This window comes from Micropterus dolomieu, linkage group LG15 (genome assembly GCF_021292245.1).
Source record: "Micropterus dolomieu isolate WLL.071019.BEF.003 ecotype Adirondacks linkage group LG15, ASM2129224v1, whole genome shotgun sequence".
Classification (NCBI taxonomy): Eukaryota; Metazoa; Chordata; class Actinopteri; order Centrarchiformes; family Centrarchidae; genus Micropterus; species Micropterus dolomieu.
This window is the reverse complement of record NC_060164.1, coordinates 10,260,448-10,282,014: the sequence shown is the minus strand read 5'-3', so window position 1 is coordinate 10,282,014 and position 21,567 is coordinate 10,260,448. Positions and strand designations below refer to the sequence as shown.

At 41.6% G+C, this 21,567-nt stretch overlaps 1 protein-coding gene across 1 annotated transcript in view; it reads left to right on the top strand.

Moving 5' to 3' along the window:
- Positions 1-21,567, top strand: part of itga9 (integrin, alpha 9) — a 50,537-nt gene that overhangs the window by 3,914 nt on the left and 25,056 nt on the right. The window contains exons 4-15 of the mRNA XM_046070879.1: positions 1,626-1,749; positions 2,918-2,985; positions 5,343-5,472; positions 5,563-5,648; positions 5,740-5,802; positions 6,296-6,433; positions 6,860-6,965; positions 8,607-8,701; positions 9,793-9,883; positions 10,207-10,252; positions 10,364-10,518; positions 12,203-12,363. Of these exons, the coding sequence (XP_045926835.1) occupies positions 1,626-1,749; positions 2,918-2,985; positions 5,343-5,472; positions 5,563-5,648; positions 5,740-5,802; positions 6,296-6,433; positions 6,860-6,965; positions 8,607-8,701; positions 9,793-9,883; positions 10,207-10,252; positions 10,364-10,518; positions 12,203-12,363 (1,263 nt within the window). The remainder of the gene's footprint in view (positions 1-1,625; positions 1,750-2,917; positions 2,986-5,342; positions 5,473-5,562; positions 5,649-5,739; positions 5,803-6,295; positions 6,434-6,859; positions 6,966-8,606; positions 8,702-9,792; positions 9,884-10,206; positions 10,253-10,363; positions 10,519-12,202; positions 12,364-21,567) is intronic.

Here is a 21,567-nt window from a genome sequence, read left to right as displayed (position 1 = left end):
AGGGAACTAGCAGTCATCCAGGGCAGTTTGAAGGCGACTGGTGGACTGTACAACCCTTGAAGCACTCATGACAGGTGTGAATGTGTTTGAATACCTGTGCTGATTGAAAGAAATCCCAAGAATTCCTCCCTCTACAGGCGTCCACAGAACTGTTGGGCCTGTTAAACCTCTATTCCTTTCAATATGTTTGTCTTTGTATTTTTTTAATACCTCAGTGGAATGCATTGGCATGATTTTAATCACCTTTGGCTCTACTTGCCAGTCAGGCCGTCAAAATGTGAAGATTTCTTGGAGCTGTCAGTCTTGGGAATTTGAGCGTGGAGTTGTATAACAACAAGCTTTTAGCTGCAGACTCTTTGGCCGTCTAGACAGGGTTATGATAAAAGAACGGTGGTGACTTTCCAGAGCCACGTGTTGCTGTGCTTCTCCAAAGCACTGGTGTTTTTTTTTTCTTCTTCTTTTTTAAAAATCTCATTTGAATGGACTCACGTTTCTGTGCAACAGGGAACAAGGAAACGGCTGCTTGGCAGATGTGTACAGTGGTGATTTCATCTGCGTTTTCAGTGAAGGCCTTGTTTGTGGCCAGTGAGCCCTTTCGCTGAACAGGAACATGACAACAGCCCAGATTCGGGCTTCGACAGAACTTGTCAGCTGCTGCAAGAGCCCCTTTTGCTATGTTTATGTCAGCGGATTGATCTATCTAAGAATCTCCTTCTACTCAAGAGGGAGAGTTTATGCTTATTGCTACTACGGTTGGCCAAGCTGTACTTTGAAACACAAGTGTTTCTCAATATAGCATCTTGCATCCAGACAGTCATCTGACACTCTGTGTGCACCCACAATCACAATCTGCAGAGCTATTATATTTATTTAGATTGGCTGCGTGTGTGTTCGGTGGGGGGGTTAAAAAGTGTGAGGGGAAATGAAGTGAACTTTGTCTGCACAGAGGCGTCCAGATCTGTCCCCAGAGCCACAGGAGACCCACCACCATCCCCCCAAGTTAATAAATTATTACCGCATTTACACATTTATGTGGCCCGATCTGTGCAGAGTTTGAAATCCAGCCTTTATTATCCTGCTTCCTCATCGATTTGTGGAATGTTTTATTTTGAAAAACACAGTGCCAAAATATTGTTTTGAGAATTTCTCACTGTCAGTTTTAGGAATGTACTGTACCCCCTGTTTCAGCAGCAGTGTAATAAAGTCAGAGTTTGTGCTCTGTCTTTTGATCCACTTGTCTTTTTTGCTGTCTGAACATTTTGCTCCTCCGACTGCCCGTAAAGCCTGGAGGAGCTGTTTTGAAATGAAAACCTTTAAAACACTGATGTTGTGTCAAGATTTTCTCACTGCACGTTAAATGCTGCTTGGGAAAAACATAGATCTCACGCTGCAGCTGAGAAATTCACACCACAGACCATGGCTGTTATGGTCAGGGTTATGGATGGGCCTTAATTCCCCCTCTCATTGACGAACATTTGACAGCCACAGAGACGAACTGACTCCAGCCCAGCGAGGAAGGGGCTAAAAACTATCAGCGTGGTCAAGGAATGCCTGCCTGCAGTCTGTGTGTGAAGTGTTTGTGTTTACAAAATGAACATGTGTCTGAACTTGTTTGTTCATCACAGGCTTGTGCTCACCGCTGGAAAAACATCTACTACGACTCAGAGCACATCCTTCCACATGGATACTGCTCCATCATTCCCCCGACTCTTCAGGGCAGGACGAAACCGCTCATCCCTTGTTATGAAGGTACAGTAAAGGCACCGTGATAGACAAGTACAGTACACGTTTTTATTTGGTTTTCCTTCATTTTAATACATTTTCAATTCTCAGACATCAACACTAGGAAAAGACCTCTTAAAATCAAGCAAAGATACAGGTTATCTTAGAAGATGCAATATTGTTTATATGGGAATAACATAATTTATAGTGTCTCCTGGAAGGCATTGAGAGTTTACATGGCCTGAGGGTTCCAGACCACCAGTTTGGGAACCACTGGTTTAGTCTGTTTATTCTCATCTGTGGTTAAATTTTTATCATGGCACATGATCTCTGTAGCCAGCACCATCAGTGTGAAAGCCCCCACATCTGCTTCTGGCCTCTGAGTGGAGCTGTAGCAGGAGAGCATTGAACTGTGATCTCTCTTCCTCAGTCCAAAACAAGTACTTTAGCAAGAGCCAGCTCCCACTACTGAAGGGCACACCATGTGTTAAGGTGAATGTATGAGCATTTGTCCATTGGAGATTGAGGGTTTGAATTCCCTATCCAATTTTTTTTTTTTTTTGCAAAACAAAAATATTTGGCAGATCTTGGCTTGATTTTCCAGAAATCAGGTGCTTTTAAGGACAGATTTGCTTGCAGGGTAGAGAAATCAGATTGTGTTATGATTGTAGTAAATCAAATCTATTTGGGCTGCAGGTTGTTTTCCTTTGCGCACCCTCTGCAACACTAAAAGGTTCCATAAAAAAAGAAGAATGTACTGTATAACATTTTAAGCTGACTCATGCAAATGTGTTCTTCATATGTTTTGATATGTGACTCAGAGCTATTTATCAAAGGCTGTTTTAGACCTTAATTGTGCTCCCAGGTCAGGATTTCACTTCCTTCCGTAACTCGTTGCCAACAGTTGTGGAGAAGCCAGACAGACTTTGCATGGGACCGTATTTACAGTGCATTTTGTGCAGATCCAAGCTCAATATTTTTGTAACCTGAGAGCCCCCCCCACCACCACCCAACCCAGAAAGTAAGAGGTCTTGTTGTTGAATGTGGTGTTGCACCCCTTCCCTCAGTCTGCTTTCTGCCCTGTCGTAGATGGAACTGTGACTTTGACTAGCTCCATATGGAATGCAGGAAAAACTCCAGTAACTGCTGGCTTGAGCACACAGTGAAATAATTTGTGGTTTGTTTTTTCTTACAGACCATAAGCAGAAGTATGGGGAAGAGCACGGCTCATGCCAGGCCGGGATAGCGGGAGTTTTTACGGAGGTCAGTAACGGCGCTAGTTCATCTTCTTAATCCATTTTAGACTCTCTGTTCGCCTAACATGGAGGTAGTTGTTGGATGTCTTCCAAACTCTTGTCTGGTCAATCGTGGAGCTTCATCAATCACTTCACTGTTTGGTTAGCTGAGCGGTTCAATCACGTCTTTAAAAATAAACAATAACACCAACAACAAAAAACAGTTTGCATTCATAGCATTTTCATGTTATATGTCGTTCTTATCTTCCATACTGTCTCTGTTTGCTTATCTGGGAACTCGTTTTCTCACTTGAAAGTATGATAACCGTTAACATTACCACATTCCTAATATTTCAAAGAATCTTTTATTTTTACTTCCTCTTTGTTGACTTTGACTCTGGGATTCTGGGGATAGTTAGCAGAGCTGTTATGTATGGTGTTGAGTGGGATTTTCCCACCAAGTTGTTTAAGAGGTCAAATGATGTGGAAAATCTGAATCCTACAGTAAGATATACAGTATTTGTTGGCAGCCAACGCTCTGCTGACTAACTGCTGATAATTGTTAACTTATGTTTCCATAGGCAGGCGCAAGCGGCCTCACATGGCCTGTGGTGTGGTTCCACAAGATAAAGCATTTATAAAAATACGAGTTTCCTTTACATAAATGCACTACTGTTTTTGTATTAACAACATGACATCATCCTTGGTGAAAGGCACAATGCCTTTTTGCATCTTACAAATATCTTTCCCACACATTTGTCTGCAGAAAGGGGAAGCTGGTTCAGTGAGAGGGAGGTCATATAGATTTAACGTATAAAGGCATTTGAGCAAATATATAGTTTGACACGAAAGGATGTGCATATGAGGAGTAAATGTAAATTTGAATGTATATTTGACCCATTTAGACATTTTGTTTTGTATACATTAGCAATATAATTCTTTCCTGATGTTCCCCGTGAGTGGCACGTTCTGCAAGGATGCTTTTTAAATCTGAAATTACAGTTACGTTCAATTTGGGACACACAGATAAGACTATTCTCATTGGTGAGAAAGAGCCGCAAACATTAGTTGATTAGCAGAAAATTCCCTGACAGCTGTTTTAAACATCAAGCATGTAATTCTTTAAGCAGCAACTCCAATGATTTTTTGCTTCTCCAATGTGAGTATTTCCTGTTTTTATAATTGTGAACTGAATATCTTCGGGTTTTGGACCGTTGGTTGAACAACGTGGGAGATTTTTCACTGTTTTTTGACCTTTAATGATTATCAAGGAAAAAAATGGCAGATTAATCACACATAAAAAGAATCATTAGCTGTAGCCTTAAACACCAATTTTAATTAGCTACATTTACAAAGACACATGCATGATAGACTAAAGAGCACAAGAGTCACACATGGCTTCCCTTGTAAAAATGCTTTTCCTTTCACAGATACTAAAATAGAAACGTTTCACGAATCTTGCTCACCGCTGTCATGAAGACTGAGGCTCGTAGCCGTGTATGTTGTAATTTTTAGTCAGGTTTAGTTTCATTATTTTATCACGTAAAACCACATGATTTATAAGCTGAAAAGAACTGTACAGGTGTGGAGCTTGTACAAGGAACTTCGCCAAGTTGTTATGTAACATACAAATGGTTCAGTCCACATCATATGAAACCTGTAAATAACACTAGAGAGAAGACTTTTGGCTTTAGGGGGAAAAAAGAATCTGATAATGTTGGATTCCACAACGATTTCACTGTTTTAATACCAAAGACAAAACATCAAACCCACTTTTTTTCACAAACAGGGGATGTCAATGCTGATCTGTTAAAGTGTTTGAACAACCCCCCCTCGAAAGAATGTGAGGAATTTAAAGAAAAGATGTCCAACTGTTAAACCTTATCCTTGTCTGAACCATTGTGCACACGCCTGGTGGTGCCCAGATGTTTGACACCACAGTGCAGGGGAAATATACTGCTGAGTAAGGTCCTTAGTGTGCTGCTCAGCTTGTTTGAGTTCTCAGTGGCAGCCTCACATCCTGTGTCACTGATAACATCAGCCGTGAAGATCAGGCAGTGGTGAGCAATGGTGCAACAGTTTTAGTGTAGGGCAAAACAGAAAATCTTAATTGTCGCTGGTTCCTTTAATAGCTGTGGACGTTGTGAACAGCTCACTTTACAACTGTCAGTTTTGCTTGGGCTCCAAATTCCTCATCACATCAAAGGAGCTGGCATGCCATCTGGCCGAGTGGTTAAGTGCTGATAGCACAAACCAGTCTGTGGCCTTTGGTTAACCAGACGTCCAACCAGCAGCGTAGTTTTGTTTTTTTTCCCCTTCAGCATGCCATTGCAGCGCAGACAGAAGGTGAATCACTGTGATCTGAGTGAATGTTTTCAATTTCAGGGGCTGGTGGTGATGGGGGCACCGGGATCATACTACTGGACTGGGACGATCAAGGTGTACAACCTGACTTCTGACTCCTTCTACAGCCTGAACAAAGAAGATGTCGACTCCCACAGATACAGCTACCTTGGTGAGAGCCTGTTAATGAGGATCATTGTGTTGAATGTCAAATATATCGGAAGACAAAGGTGCTGTGACTGATTAGTGTCTGCGTCTCCAGGCTATGCTGTGACGGCTGGACACTTCTCCTCTCCTGATGTAATAGACGTAGCTGCAGGGGCTCCTCAGCACAGCGGCAGTGGAAAAGTAGGGACTTCATCTTTTGTCTTGTTTCCAGCTGTTGAAACGATGTCGTCTTGTGTTGCTTGCTTCAGTGATTTGTTTGTTTCCCTCACAGGTTTACATTTTCAAAATCGATGGTGTGACTTTGGTGAAGAGTTTTCAAGCCTCAGGGACAATGGTATGAGCTTGGATGTGGTCTTATATTATTCGTCTGTTTTTAATCATAATACAGCATATATTTAGCATTTAGGCTATTGTTAAACTGTACGTTTTCATCAGGAACAGTATTTTTTTTTACCTAATCTGCCTCAGGGATCATGTGGTTGATTCTTGCAATGCATTGCAGACACACCACTCTAATTTCTTTGTTGTCAGAACTGCACTGTTTATGTCTGCGCTAAGTGTTTAGACAGCGATAGCAATATTGAAGAAGGAACATGTTTCTCAGAAACCAAAGCCAGGGAGGTAGCTAATGCTTTCCATTCAGAGTGAAGAAAAGGAAGTCAGGGTAGCTTTGAGGCGTAAGTTGTGTAAAATTCCTTTAATATTGGTATACATATAAAAGGACAAATAAATCCAGTCAGACTACGAATTGTACATGTCAATCGTATGAACTGAAGAAGTCGTGTCTGTGATCTGACCCATTGCTCTGTGGCTCGGCTTGGTTCCAGATGGGCTCTTACTTTGGCTCCTCATTGTGTGCAGTTGATCTGAACCAGGACGGCCTTTCGGACCTGCTTGTGGGGGCACCCATGCACAGCCAGCTCCGTGATGAGGGCCAGGTGTCTGTGTACCTCAGCAAGGGCAATGTGAGTGGGATCCATGGGTCGGTGGGAACATGATACCATAACTTGCATATTTATTTTACTACAGTCTGCCCAGTCTCCCTCTTCGAACTACACAGGTGTACATTTCTATACTGTTATTACTATATGCAGCTTTGCACGTCTGATTTCTTTCTGGCCATGTTTGTTATCACGAAACTGGAATAAAACAGTGGAGCTTTGTGTGATTCAGCAATGAGATTATTTAACCGACCAAGACTAGAGCTTCTGTTTATACATTTTATATTTATGAGTTATTGCGAGGAAGCAGACTGTCTGTTTGGTTGTTAAATTGTTTGTATAAAAGCCAAGTAACTGCAGAAAAGCTGCAATAATTTCACTGCTGCTGTTTACTATAGCACCTTCCTTTTTCTGCTGCCAGCTCAATTGACTACCTGCTGCTATTTTCAGGGGGTGATGGAGGAGGAAGGTGTTTTGAGCGGTGACAATGCTTTCAATGCACACTTTGGAGAATGCATCTCTGCAATCGGAGACATAGATGACGATGGATATCAAGGTTAGTATGAAGTACTGTAATAACATGTTAGAAACTGCCTGCTTGACAAAACAGCGTCCACTCACTTGCTTGTTCTTGAGCTTTTGACTATCACATGGTCTTCATCAAAAGTTATTTTTAAATTATAAATAAATTATGTTTTATATGATAAGTATTTCATATGTCTGTATATAACTTTTAAACACTCTGTGGATTGTCAATAGGAAGACAGAGAAATAGAGATACTTAAAATGGTGGTTCCCAGCCTGTGGGTCAAAACTCCTTCAGTGGGTCACAACATAAATCAAAGGGGCCGTAAGATGAAAGGCAGTTCTGCTACAAAAAATGTATTTTATTTTAATGCACTTTTCTCTTAATCTTGTTTCTCTGTGAAATCTTTAATTAGTTTTATCTCTTTGAGCCTTAAACAAATGTTCAGTACCACAACTCAAGAACTTTAGAGGGAGAAATCACTATTTAAAGGAACTGCTCCAACTGATAGACATCTTAAACTGTGATAAGGGGTCACAAGAAGACGGAGGGATTTCAAAACTTAAAATTCAAAACTACTGGTATTGTCCTTTAAACCCTAAACTATCTGTGGACATGCCCTGTAGTCATGCAGCAAAGCTATTTCCTCTGTCATCTGGTGAATAATAAATTCACACAGTTTATATTCAGCACGTCAGCCCACAAGCAAAGGCTGGTTGAGATGCTCTGTAGGTGCAACAAAACTCGTCATTTTCACAGAAATTTTGTTTCGATTACCCTGCGGCGAGGGGGATCTAAACTATTTCCCTCTCTGACCCTTGCGTACACAGAGTTATCCAGACGTGAACCAAATTATCCTCACAGACAGAGACATACATTTTACGCTGTCTGTTTTCCTGGCACTCGTATGGCTTGGCTCTCAGGGCTCCGCTTGGCGTCCGTCTCACACTCGAGGCTGGAAGCTGCTGCCCCGGTTTCATCTCCGTGTGAGATATGCCTCGAGGCTTGCAGCCTGGCACATTGTGTGTGTATGTGTGTGTGTGCGTGTGTGTGTGTGTGTGTGTGTGTGTGTGGAAAAAGATGGGGCAGCTGGGAAGTATAACTCATCTTGTTACTCGTCATTCTTGTAGTGTAGAAAGAGCCAGACTTGCTCGCTGACTGACATCTTTTATTTACAGCAAAACTGCTACCATTTAATTTGAAAGAGCTACTGTAGAAATCATAATACACATTTGGTTTCACTAACAAATCACTTGTTTCATTTAATTATTGTGTGGTATTTACTAAATGAAAAGTGCCATTCTTTTACCATTTCTGCTTTGGTATGCTGCACCACATGGCATGGAAGCGTTTTGGTTTATAAAAAGAAAGTGTATATATGGACTTTCTGTGGAAATAGGATAAGGAGACGTTGTTTCAGTGCTCTTGCCAGCACTTTATAGTCTTGTTTCCACTCTCTCAGAGGTCGGACAAATTTTTATGACCACTAACAACACTTAATTGTCTATTAAGAGCCTCACTGTAACAGCTTGTTTCCCAGGCACTGGCCAGCAGAAAGTAAACAGCAGGTTAATGAAGGCTTTTGTACAAGTTCACAAACACACACAGTCATTTATGTTCGTGTTCGTTTCCATGCCACTAACACTTTTTGGCCTCTATTTATCTCTTCAGATGTGGCCATAGGAGCACCTAAAGAGGATGACTACGGAGGAGCCGTTTATATCTACCATGGGGATGCCACAGGAATCATCAGCAAATACTCCATGGTAAAAACACTTCCTAGTGTCACACAACATGCCAACATTTCTATATGTAATAGTTTCTCTATAAAGAACCAACACATGCAACATTTTGATGATAACCATGTGTTCACCTTGTGAATCTACGCAGTAGCTGTTGAAGCAGCTGAGTAATGTGTGGTAAAGTCGCAGGTGGTGATGTAGCCTGGGGAATACACAGAGCCACGAAGCTTCACAGGCTTCTTTATTCCTTTCTTTTTTTTTATGTTAAAAATCTGCTGTTCAACCTCCACATGTGGTAGACCACCATCATTACTGAGATGTTTTGTTCAAATGGAACAGCAGTCACTTGTTTGTGTTAGAGTGTGTGGCAGTGACAGGTCATTGTATTAAATTATTCAAACCGAAAGCTCATTTTCATTCAAGCTTTTTCATTTAAGCTGTAATGTTCGGTTTCTTAGTGGATCAAGCATGGCACTATTTGCCAGTTGTATGGGTTGTGATTTCCAACAGGGCATCCCCTGTTAGGCTAATTAAAATACACTTATTCAAATTTCTGCCTAGAGTTAGAACCTGGAGGCGACTAGCTTAGCTTAGCAAAAAGACTGGCGAGAACAGCTAGCCTCTATCTGAAGATAAAATTATCCGTACATCTCAAGCTCACTTATTAACCTAATTTATCTGATTTGTTTAATCCGTACAGAAACTTGTGTATTTTACAAATGTAAAAGCGACAAGTTGTGGTTTTACGTGGAGTTACGTGCTCTAACTATTACAGTGGCTGGCCGCAGTTACATCTTTATTGTTACCGTGAGCTCAGTACACTGTTAGTCAAGAAATTGTTTGTGTAGAGTTTAAACAAACAATATCTAACGTGCTATTTTAGAGGTGTTGGTTGGTATATTTTTGAACTCTGGAGAGAGCCCGGCTAGCTGTTTCCCCCGTTTCCCCAGACTTAATGCTATACTACTGAATCTGTTATTTACTGTAAATCTGTAAAAACAAAGATCATTCTTCTATGAAAAACAAATTCAGAGCAAAAACAACTCATGCAATGTGCTCTTTTTTCCATGTTGGCTCACAATGTGTTATTTGAAGGCTGGTATCATCTGTTACAGAAACTGTCTGGGCGAACTGTAAACCCTGGTCTGCAGATGTTTGGCCAGTCAGTCTCCGGCAATGTGGACATGGATGGCAACGGATATGCAGGTACAGTCATACCAGACTAGATCGTGGCTTTTCATGACCATATCAAGACAATAAGATGAAAACATCAAATGGGAAAGGATGGGTTTATTAAATATTTAGCTTTTCACCCTCATGGATCTCTCATTCTCTTGCAACAGCAGTGCAAAAACTCGTGATAGAGGCATCTTGTTTACTACATTCCACAGCTGACATTCAGACTTAGCCAGCATGACAGTTAATGACCTCTGTGCATTGTGTTGGATTTGCAGGTGTGAGGAGTGCTGTCAGCAGATGTTGCATTAATGTCTTCTTCCAAATCAGTCATGTTTATGTTTTTCTTGCAGATGTCACTATCGGGGCTTTCATGTCAGACAGTGTGGTGCTGCTGAGGTGAGTAACTGGATCAGTCTCTGTGACACTGCAGTATTTTTCTACTTCTGAGTCATTTTAATGTCCGGTCTCTCCCACGTTGTGTTCCTGTGTTGGTTGGTGTGCTTGTAGGACCCGGCCTGTCATTACGGTGGATGTCTCCATCTTCCTGCCCGTCTCCATCAACATCTCTGTGCCGCAGTGCCACGAGGGCCACCAGAACCTAAACTGCTTCAATGTCACCGTCTGCATGCGCTTCCGGGGAAGACATCTGCCCGGACAGATAGGTGAGGACAAATCCTGACCTGAGAAACCTCACAAATGTTGTCAGTCCACTCTTGCACAGACCGCACTGCTCTCACCTAATGAAACAAAAACATATTTCCACATTTGCGAAGAGTAAGCTAGTTTATTAGAGAACAGATAAAAAATACAGAATTCTTGAAACATTTTTCGTTTTGTGTGGCTTAAGGGGATAGTTTGATATATTGCGAAATTTGTGTATTGGTTTTCTTGTCCAGAGTCTAAAGATTGATACCACTCGTGTCTGTGTGTTAGTATGGAGCTACAGCCAGGAGGCGATTAACTTAGCTTAGCATAGCATAAAGACTGGAAGCATGGGGAAACAGCTAGCCTCCAAATAAAAAAAACAGTCTTTACACCTCTAAAACTTAGTAATTAACATGTGGTACCTTATTTGTTTATCTCATCTGTACAATCAGAAATATCAAAACTGGCGTTGTGGTTTTACAGCGAGTTAAGTACTGTGTTTCTTGGCGACCAGTGTCCTTGCACATTGACTTTCTTGAGTCTTGTCATCACTGTGAATTTTGAAAGTGAATCTCATAAGTCACAGTAGGTCTGTGTCACTGGTGTTGATCAACAACCCCGTCGAAGCCGTGCAGATATAGTGTATTTTGGTCATTTTGTGTTGTGAGGAAGTGAAATTCATAGTACTTGAACTTTTAGTGGTCATTTAAATGGGGAAAATATGTAAACACGATCATGCTGAGCAATTCTCCCCGTGCTTGGAGACGGTCAGTGTGGTTAGCCTTTGTCCTGCGGCTGAGTGTCAGTGTGTTTGGCCGATGGTTCAGCCTTTGCTAACTGGCTCATGGGTGCGGTGCCTGTTGATTGCTGAGGTGCAGTCCTGTTCCAGTGTTTGGGTGTAGTCAGTCACAGCGCCCCCCCAACCCCCCAGGAGTGCAGGAGCCCTGTCGTTACATAATGACTATGTCCTGGCTTGCAGGACTAAAGCTTCTCTGTTTAGCCGTCTGGCGAACGCCATGGAAAGTGCAGCACCATGTGTTTGGTGACTCCCATAATGAAACCTTCCTTTGGCTCATCTGTAGTGAGCTCATGGCGTTCCCTGTGTTGGATGGAGGAAACAGTAGGCTTTGGTCCAACTGGGGGTGTGTTTGCCACCCTTCCCACTGTTTTACCAGCATGACACCCTCTTGAAGCAATTACTACAGACTGAGGCTGATTCATTCAAGGAATGAATTTTAAATGGCCCATATAAGGTTTTCTCGGAAATGCTGGTAATGTTTAACCATGCTAAAGATTTCTTCAGAAAACTGCCTTGTGTCACTAAAGCATGGGGTATAATCAACAGGTTTGTAAGAGTTGTACAGTTGCAATTGAAATGTTTTCTTTCACATTAATACTAGTTACATTAAATCTACTGAAATTAGTAGTTTTCATTACACAACACGAAACAAAGGCCTCTTGTTAAGTTAAACTAATATCAGATAATTTGACCAAGAAATGTCAAACATGTTCCCATATTCCCTCTGACACTTTCATTTTAATGCAATAAGCTGTCAATTATTTCTTCCCATGTTTTGATGGCAGCGATTTGGGAAAAAACCAAACTCTGCATACTTCAAGTGTTTCCCAAGATTATCTTTACTCAAAGAACCATCGCTGTCAGTTGATGTTATGTGTGACAGTGTTTCTGTCTCTGCTTAGAGTTGCTGTATAACTTGACAGCTGATGTGGATAAGCGACATAAGAGCCAGCCTTCCCGGGTCTACTTCACTCAAAGTGGTTCTCAGATCAGCAAGATGAGCCACCAGCTCAGCCTGGAAATCAACAGGGAGGAGTGCCAGCGCTACACTGCCTACGTTAAGGTAAGGTTGGATTTTTTGGTCTGAGCACTGGCTGTGACCCATGTGCTGCTCATGTCCTCAGCTGATCTTTCCCATAACCTTGAGCACTCTGCAATGTTGATGTGTGATTTGAGTTATTTGCTTCTGTGGTATGTTTGTCTTTCTTATCTGTTTATGTAACTTTTGGATGGAGCATCAAAGTCCGGACTGTACGTTTCCAGCTAAAATGTTTAGACCAAAACAAGGGGAAAATTATAATGTCAAGAAAAAGTAAGGGCCATCATATAGCTCATAGTGGTGTAAGAGAAGTGACCGCTTTAGATGAATGTCTACAGATCAACCGGCAGCAGCTGGGAAGGTCTTTGTGTCACCCTGCTGGGTTAGGTTAAAGGTAACAATCAGGCGCTTGATGGTTCGTGAAGCCATGCTGCTCAAGTGTGCGTCTGCAGAAACTGACAGAAACAGGAAACAGAGTCTCCTTTGTCATTGCATAGTCCCTCTATTATGTTCCTCTGTGATTTAGCCGTGTAGCCTCAGAGAGGGTCCTCGTCCTGAGGGCACCATCCATGTTTCACCTTCTCTAATACGGAGGCCCACTGTGGGCCTGTAAATTTCACTGGCATTCTTAACTGTGCTCACCAGGCGCTTTCACCGTGGGAGGCTGAGCTGCCAACAGAGGGGGGCTGTCATCCCTCTCTTCTGTCAAGCATACAGACTATAATGAGCGTTTATCATACAGAGCAGTTGCACCAATAAGCTGCTTTATTCATCACAACTTACACATCACAGTTATCAGTGAGGTCAGGTACGTGTTTATCCAGGTTCTTCAGTAAACCTGGATAGAAGATACTAAACATTTCAAATTTAATTTTCACCTCTCTCCGTCTGTGTTTCAACACACAGAACTTTAATGGGAGGGTAAGTCATGTAAAGTAGTGTTTCTGCCCAAAGTAAATTTCAACACTTGAACAAAACATCTTTAGGTTTGTGGGTGGGCAAGGGAACAGTCAGGGACAGGGATCAGTCTGTCGTAGCTCGTAGCTGCCACATATCTGTGGCATCTCTCGAGCTGTGAGGTAAACACACATATACTTTAAGTGCCATCCTTCAGGCCAGATGGTACTTCAGGGATCATATGTATTTTACAGCTCTGGAATAGTTCGTTTGTGAGACATTTTGGGTAATAAACTTCTTTGCTTTCACGAGTTAGATGACAAGATCGATACCACTCTCATGTCTGTATGTTCATGGTAAAGCTGGAGCCGGGAGGCAGTCCGCTTGGCTTAGCATAAAGACTGGAAACTGGGGGAAACTGCTAGCCTGGCTCTGTCCAAAAGCAAAACAATTCTGCCTACCAACATCTGTAAAGCTCACTAATTAACATGTTATATCACATTTCTTTTATCCATACTAAAACTGTAAAGAAACAGCTGGCATTTTTTGACCAGCACCTTTAAAGGTCACTATATAAACATCTCCTTCTCTTAATCCGCACAAAAACTGAAATGTAAAAACAACAAGTTGCAGACTCCAGGAAATTAATACTACACTTGTCGTTTTTTATTTCAGATTTTGTATGGATTAAGCAAAGGAGATTAGTGACCTTTAAAGGTGCTGGTAGATTTTTTTTAAAACTTTTGAACAAAGCCATGGAAGTTGTTTCCCCTGTTTCCAGTCTTTATGCTAAGTGACCTGTTATGTTAACCATCTCTTGGCTCCAGCTTCAAATTATTCTGAAACACTGAATGGTATTGATCTTCTGATCAAAATCTTAGCCAAAAAAGTGAAGTAAGCGTATTTTCCAAAATGTCAAGCTATTTCTTTAATACTCATTTCTTTAATATATTTAAGGTTATAGATGACAAGTGTCTTTTGAGGTGACCTCATGCACATAACATTACATCTTTTGTCTGTAGGAGTATTTGGATTGGCTTGACTGAGATGTTGAGTGCAGTATGGTTGACACTCCAGCTGTGTGGATTATTATTTTTTGCTATATGTGGCTACAAATTCCACCTGCTCCGCAGCAAAAAGCAGAGGTGGGATTGCTAGAGAGTTACCAAAAGCTGAAAAGCCACACAGGACGGTGAAGGTGTGGTGCCCAAATTACCACCATACCAAACTGTTTACAGGATGAATGGCCTTAGAGATGTATGAAAAGTAAAGGGGACAAAGATTATGACCCAGCATGATAACTGTCATGTGTCATGAGTCTTCATCATTATACTTTGTCCTAAAGTTGAGAGAAGAGCTGAAGAATCACCATAATCAGAGGTGATCTGGCTCCGCTCTGAGACAGGGTCTAGTCTGCTTGACCAATCGCATCTTCCTCATGTGTCTGCCCACATGAGCCAGTCCTCCCATTCCCCAGAAGAGGTATGCTAATAGAAACCAGCTGGTTGCCCGACTTCATCCTCAAGCAATTGTGCACCCCCGCCCCATCCGTCTCTCAGCTAAAACATACAGTGAAAACGCCGGACTGAGGCTAGCGTCACAGCAGGATCTTGGGCTGCTGTTGTGTCAACTGGAAATGCATGCTGGCGCTGCTGATGGAAAACCCTCACGTCAGGGTTGATTGCTCAAGCCCTGATGCATGAGGGCCTCTGGAAGCAGGCCATGTGCTATTCTGAGCCACTCTCACGTTTGTAAGTCCACTGACCATCTGTTGACCCCGTTTGTGGACTATCTAAATTATATAAACACTTTTAAAGGACCTCGGTTAACAGCTAAACTTAATAAGGCACTGTTAAAGTTGTATTTGCTCTGCATAATGTACATGCAGCAACAGGACTGAAACAGACATGCTCAGTTTTCACCATCTGAAATCAAGTAAAACGCTGGAGCAGCAACTCAGTAAATCATGTAATGTTGAGAACACAAGGGCATAACAGAAGTTATTCAGAGAGCACAGAGTACAGAAGCCAATTAGTTCAGTCTCCAACTTTTTTTCAAGAGTAATTCCTCCTGAAATTATGCAAGTCTTTCATGTTGATCATTTTAAACATGTTTTCATTGGCACCGACTAACAGCATACCAGCCCTCCAGATGGTCTTTGTTTGGTTATTTTTAGCAAGAAAAAGCTCTATGCAGGCTTTTACTTCAGTTATACCTCACATGTAGGAAGGGAAAAACAGTTCCTAGCAGTGATGACTGATAAATTATTAGGGTTCAGATGCAGAGGTGCTGTGCGTGAGCTGGAAATTAGTAATTTTACAACCACCAACTTCAAGCCAAAATTCTTCACTTGTATGCATTGTATTAAGGAATTTGGACAATTAGCATGGTATTCTACTGTGGTCAGGTAGGATCTTAACTTACTGTGCCAGCCACAGCACTTGAATTAGCTGGAGTTTTGAATGTTATTCAACTGGACGTCTCAGCAATTAAAACTGGACAGAAAATTGGAGCAGTGCAAATATTTATGAGAAAGGTAACTGACAACATACATATTTAATTACTGTATTCTACTTATCTTATGTAGGGTGGGTATGAAAAGGTACACACTATACTGTAGTAGTTGGAGGAATGGGAAGTAGGGGTGGGCGAAATGCCAAAAAATATATCACGGCAGCGCCACTCAAACAAACTTTATTGTGCACCCTTTTACAGATGTAGGTATCAGATCAAGCAGGAAGCTTCCGGTCAGAGAAACAAAACGCATATGTAATAAAAAGTATGCAGATCATGTTCTATATTTTTTTATGCATGCATGCTATTAAGTGGAGACATCAGTGTCCATAGATTTAAAGTGCAACAATGTAATGTCAACATTACATTGTGATGTACTACTGGTATGTCATAATATAAAATATGAAGAGGTCATTATATTCATTGTGTAAAGTGCTATTTCTGGCTTTGACTACTCACTCTGCTGTGATTTATTGCTTGTGTTCGTGAACACGTTTTAAGTATTCCTTTGTTAACTGTTCTGCACTTCTTCTGTGATCACGTCTCGTGGCGTGTTTACATATTTGGCAATGTACCCATTGAAACATACATGTTTTTACTCCAGCACAGCAGTGTAGTGTACGTGACGTGAACCTTGAAATCATGCCAAGAGCCAGTTCCATTTGTGGTCATAAGTATTGTGTAGCTTTGTAGATGCATCGCAGTCTCCAAGGAAGAGCTAAAATAGGCAGTTAAAGCCCTGCCTGTAACAGTTGTCTGTTTAATTTAGCTTGTAAAGTATCCTGCTCACTCCCCCACCCCTCTTTCCTCTGGCCTATATTCCATTGAGTATGTGCCCTATATTTTACGCCCCCCTAACATTTGCTTGGCACCTGCAGAGTATTTAAAGGGTCCGTCACACTTTATTCTGATGACTGTTGCTGTTATTGGGGCATTTGCAGGAAGAACATGTATCTGTCAAGGCTAAATGCACTGAGGCTATCACCAGCCTCTTATTGCTGAATGGAAAGACATGGTGGATTTGAGCAGTACAATGCATGAGATTTTCAGCCTGGGTTGAATGACTGATGATGGTCTGTGAAGTTACAGAAGGAAACAGGTCCTCTGTATAATTATCTCGGTAAATTCAAATGAAAGGAGATAACGTTTTAACCTGACTGGCTATCTGCTCGTTAGCATCACACTGTACCTCATTCATATGTCATTTGTATAGATTTAGTGGACAGATCCATCTTTCACAGGCTATATGTTGTTAGACAAAGCCCATGAACATAAACTGCATCTTTAGAAGTTAGAGAATAAATATATGTTATTGGAGGTTTGTGTGCTGCTGCTTCTTATCCAGGTCCATGTCGGCTTTACTTATACAAAATTCTCCATCTATCCATCGTCAACCGCTTATCCTGCGTACAGGGTCGCGGGGGGCCTATCGGGGGGCCTATCGGGGGGCCTATCCCAGCTGGCATTGGGCAAAAGGCAGGGTACACCCTGGACAGGTCGCCAGTCCATCGCAGGGCCAAACATAGACAAACAACCACTCACGCTCACACCTAAGGACAATTTAGGGTCACCAATTAACCTAGCCCGCATGTCTTTGGATGGTGGGACGAAGCCGGAGCACCCGGAGAGAACCCAGGCAGACACGGGGGGAACATGCAAACTCCACACAGAAAGGCCGGGGCAACCGGGGTTTGAACCCACGACCTTCTTGCTGTGAGGCGACCACTGCACCACCGTGCCACCCATACAAAATTCTTGACCATTCCTCGAGGGACCGTTCTGCTGATGACGGATGGAAGTGACTAGCGAGACGTTGTGGTGACATTCATACTGTAAACAGGAACTCCTCTGCAGCATCGAACACTGTTAGGCTGCAACCTGAGCATCTAGCCTAGTAAATTAAAAGAATTTTTTTTGAAAGACAAGACGATAATTGCATAACAGCCATTCAAAAATCATGACCTTGACCATTTAGTAATCGTTTAAACAGAATACCTTTGGGTTTTGGACCATTGGTCCGACAAAAGAAAATATTTGAATATATCAACTTAGGCTTTGAAAAATTTGATGTGCCTTTTTTCCAAAATGTTCTGACATTTTGCATTGTTTGTAGCAGTCACTAGTGATGGAGATTCTCTGGAGATTGCTCATTGATACTGACCACCGAATTTCCACTTCTGTAAGAATTCGGTCAAATTGTTTTTAAAGGTATTTTTCTAGTTGCTTTACCTTAATGGATATAATGCCAGACAGGAAGTATGGTTTTCAGAAATTGCAAGTAACTGACAGACGGTGTACTACACTTTTCTGTGATTAATAACTTAACCTAGTAAGTCAATAAGAACTGAAGAACCCTCTTGGATAAGAGGCAAAACATCTTCAGATATCTTCAACCAAATGCAGTTGCCCTTGATTCAACCCTTCTTGAGACCTGATAGTGTTTGAGCTGTGTTATGCAGTGAAATCCACTAATCTGTTCCTCCAAAGAAGTCAAAACAAATGTGAAAAATCATTTACACTTACTGTTTGACCTCAGCCTGCTCTCCAGAGACAAACAGGATACCCCAGAGAGTAAGGCAAGGCGGGAGTTCCTGCCGCTGCATCCCCAAGAAACTCCAGTGAGACAAGGTCCCAGAGCCTCACCACTGTCTGGCACGTGGAAACCGAGAGCCGTGCCACTGCCACACTGCCTGCTTTGTTTGCCTCTTTACAGTTCAACAGAAACGTGCAATTCCCTTGATGCTGGTCCCCTGGTTTCATTTACCTCAGGCCAAGAGTCTTGATACAATGAAAGTATATAGCAGGAAGTTAATCAGGTCCAGCTGTGCTCTATTACACATGGCAGCAAGTCAAGCACCTATTTATAAAGAATATAATGAAAAAAATGTTTTAAAAAATAAATAAATATATATATATACTCAAGCAGTGCACTGCGATTATAAATCAAGTGGAAAATGTCATAGACACTGTCATTTAAATAAGTTCAGCTGAATGCTTTGTCTGCAAGTATTAGTGTTAACAGCATTTACTGGATCCTAAAAAAGATTGATTCAGGTTAATTTTAGCTCAGAGTAATATTTTGGTCAGGATTTCCCTACATGGTCATGCCAGAGGGAACGCTGGACTATTCTTCTCCAGGCTTGTTTAGGGAGGGCACAACCGACAGACTTTTGGTGCAGTAAAACAAGTCACATTTGTCATGAAGTTCCTCTTACGCATGTGCATTACAGATGTAAGTGAGGTATTACTTTTGCAATGGCGGCTCATTAGACCCGCTCTGTGTTGTTGCCATAGGAAATCCATCGTTGTTACTCATATCAAGGCCGACCAAAGGTTGGGCAGATTCAATGATTTGTTGGTTTTGGCCTCTAAGCATACTGGGCGAAGTGTTTCTGCAGTCTTTTGGCTGCTTTGCTGCCACATGATGCCACCACAAGGCAACGTAATGGGTGGCCAAGTGTGACCACAATGAAAGAGTTTCTCTTGCCATGTTTCCCACGTCCACTGCAGAGGAAGCATGTATGAGTACGGGTGTTCAGTGTGAACGTGTGTGCGTGTTAAATCAGGATGTCATAAGCGCTGCCTGTGATGGGGGCTTTACTTCACCACACCCGGGTCATTTCTTCATCACTTGGCATCTACATGACACTTCCTTAACAACCTGGACGTGACCCCATTATCATTTCCCATAACTTGACCCAATTGTTATTATTAGTGTATATTCCTGTGGCGTCAACATCAGATTCTGCTTCCTATATAAACCGGCAAGATCCGCCACAAAGGAAGTGGTACAAATATATACACAAGACAATTTGTTTATTTCCGGCAGAGACTGTAACCTGCCCTCATCAGGTGGACTTTTCAAATGTGTGTTTGCGTTCTGCCGTTTTATCGGGGCTTTGTATAAATACAATGGCTCCAACAATAACAATGAAGTAAAAATGCCCTCAGATTGTGTGCACAGTGATGAAATCAGCTGCAGGAAGCATCTGGAGACCTCCTCTATCACCAGGATGAACAGACTCAAACACGCTGAATTCCATTTTTAAAACTGCACATTTTGAGCTGCTCCTCCCTGCTGTTATCTCATCTATCAGCAGGTGGTTTTTAAATAGAGTGAAATGGCAATTTTGAATAAATGTAGTATTGTTTGTAACAATCATATCATGATGCAAAACCCAGAAACTGTGAACTACATTGTTTTGCAAAATGTGCTTTTCCAATAAATTGCAAGAGTGCAGAAGCTTCCTGTTTATGCACAAAAAAGGTTAATCAGAAAGTTAATCTCCGAAAGACAGGAAGTCTTCATATGATAGTTGTTCTTTCTAAACCGCAACAAAATTGAGAAATAGAATTCTGATCCTTTAGTGAGATGAGCTTAAGAGTAAAACCCAGTAAAACATTGTCTGTGTTTGAACCTGACAATGAAACTGACAATGAAACAGAAAAGTGGTGTGTGTATAGCATGTTAACTACTTTTTGTCTAAAAGTCACACAAGGTAAAGTTTTGCATTCGATAGATGTGTAAATTACAGGTATGTGACACTGTACTGTCAACGACGCCAAAAAATAATTGTTTATTATGTTGGGAAAAGTGAACGAGTGAACAAAGGAGTGACACAGCTATTATCTCAATTGGCTAGAAGCATTCTTCATCTTCTTCTGTTTATTCTTATTATTAATAGTATTCCCATTATTGCCTAAAACATAATACAGATTTAAGTGGTGACTAAAGCCACCTTGTTTCTATGTGATTCCCAGATCTCAAGAGCCAAAGCTGCTACCTTAAAAGGACCTCATCTGGATTCTTCTCTTTTTTTTGTGCATGTGTCCTTGTGGTGACTCCACACTCGTCAGTCAGGATTCAGTAGAGATCAGCGAGGGCTTCAGAGGGAGGTTAAAGGTAGATAGACATGATGATGATGGGAGAATTTGCTGTATAAAGAGGCTATAATAGAGAACCTCTTAGACTAATTTACCTTCAGTTCTGCTGCTGTTGTTGATGAAAAGCCTCCTGATAATCTCAAATGCGATGTAGTAATGATACTGAAAGTAGCACAGAAACAAATAATGCGGTGAGAATATCACGGTGTGGGAGTTGCGTTAGGAGGAACTGAAATATGAGGGAACTCATCTGTGTATTTTTAGGTGGCTGGCTGGATTTCAGATCAAGATATTACACTAATATAAGCTATAGTTAGCATTAGCACTAAATTAAGTTGTTGTTGAGAGAATGTAGTAAAAATAACACGCTTATAAATTTGGTATGTTTGAGCACAAAACCTCAGCCATTTGCCAATTTCCACTGGGGGGAGTGAGGCACCTTTCCCTCCTCTTTTATAAATCCCAGCTGTGGTTTTAACTGTCTAAGGGTCAAATGTTGAATGCCTTCTTCATGATGCATGCGAGAACCGTTAAAGTTTCCTGTAATTTGGGTTTGCGTGAACATTGTTTTAAAAAGCAATAAATTCAATACACTCAAATCCTCATGGGCGTAAGAGATGTATATCATCTTATCTGCACCACTGGGATCTTTATTGAGCAGAGTCATTTTACTGAACGTCTGAGGCAAAGAGGTGTATGTGTTTTTGTTTGTGTGCTTCAGAGGAAAGTTGTTGTGTGAGACAAGGATTTTGAATATGCTCATACAAATGTCTGCAAATGAATGTCCCTGTGTGCATGCTGAGCAACGTGGCGTTCATTGGTGTTTATTTGTGACACGGTCTCATGCATGACAGTACAGATGGTATACGTTTCCTGTAAGTTAAGTGTTGGTGCGCCTCTGTGTTAGCCAGGAAATACATATTTGCTCATGGG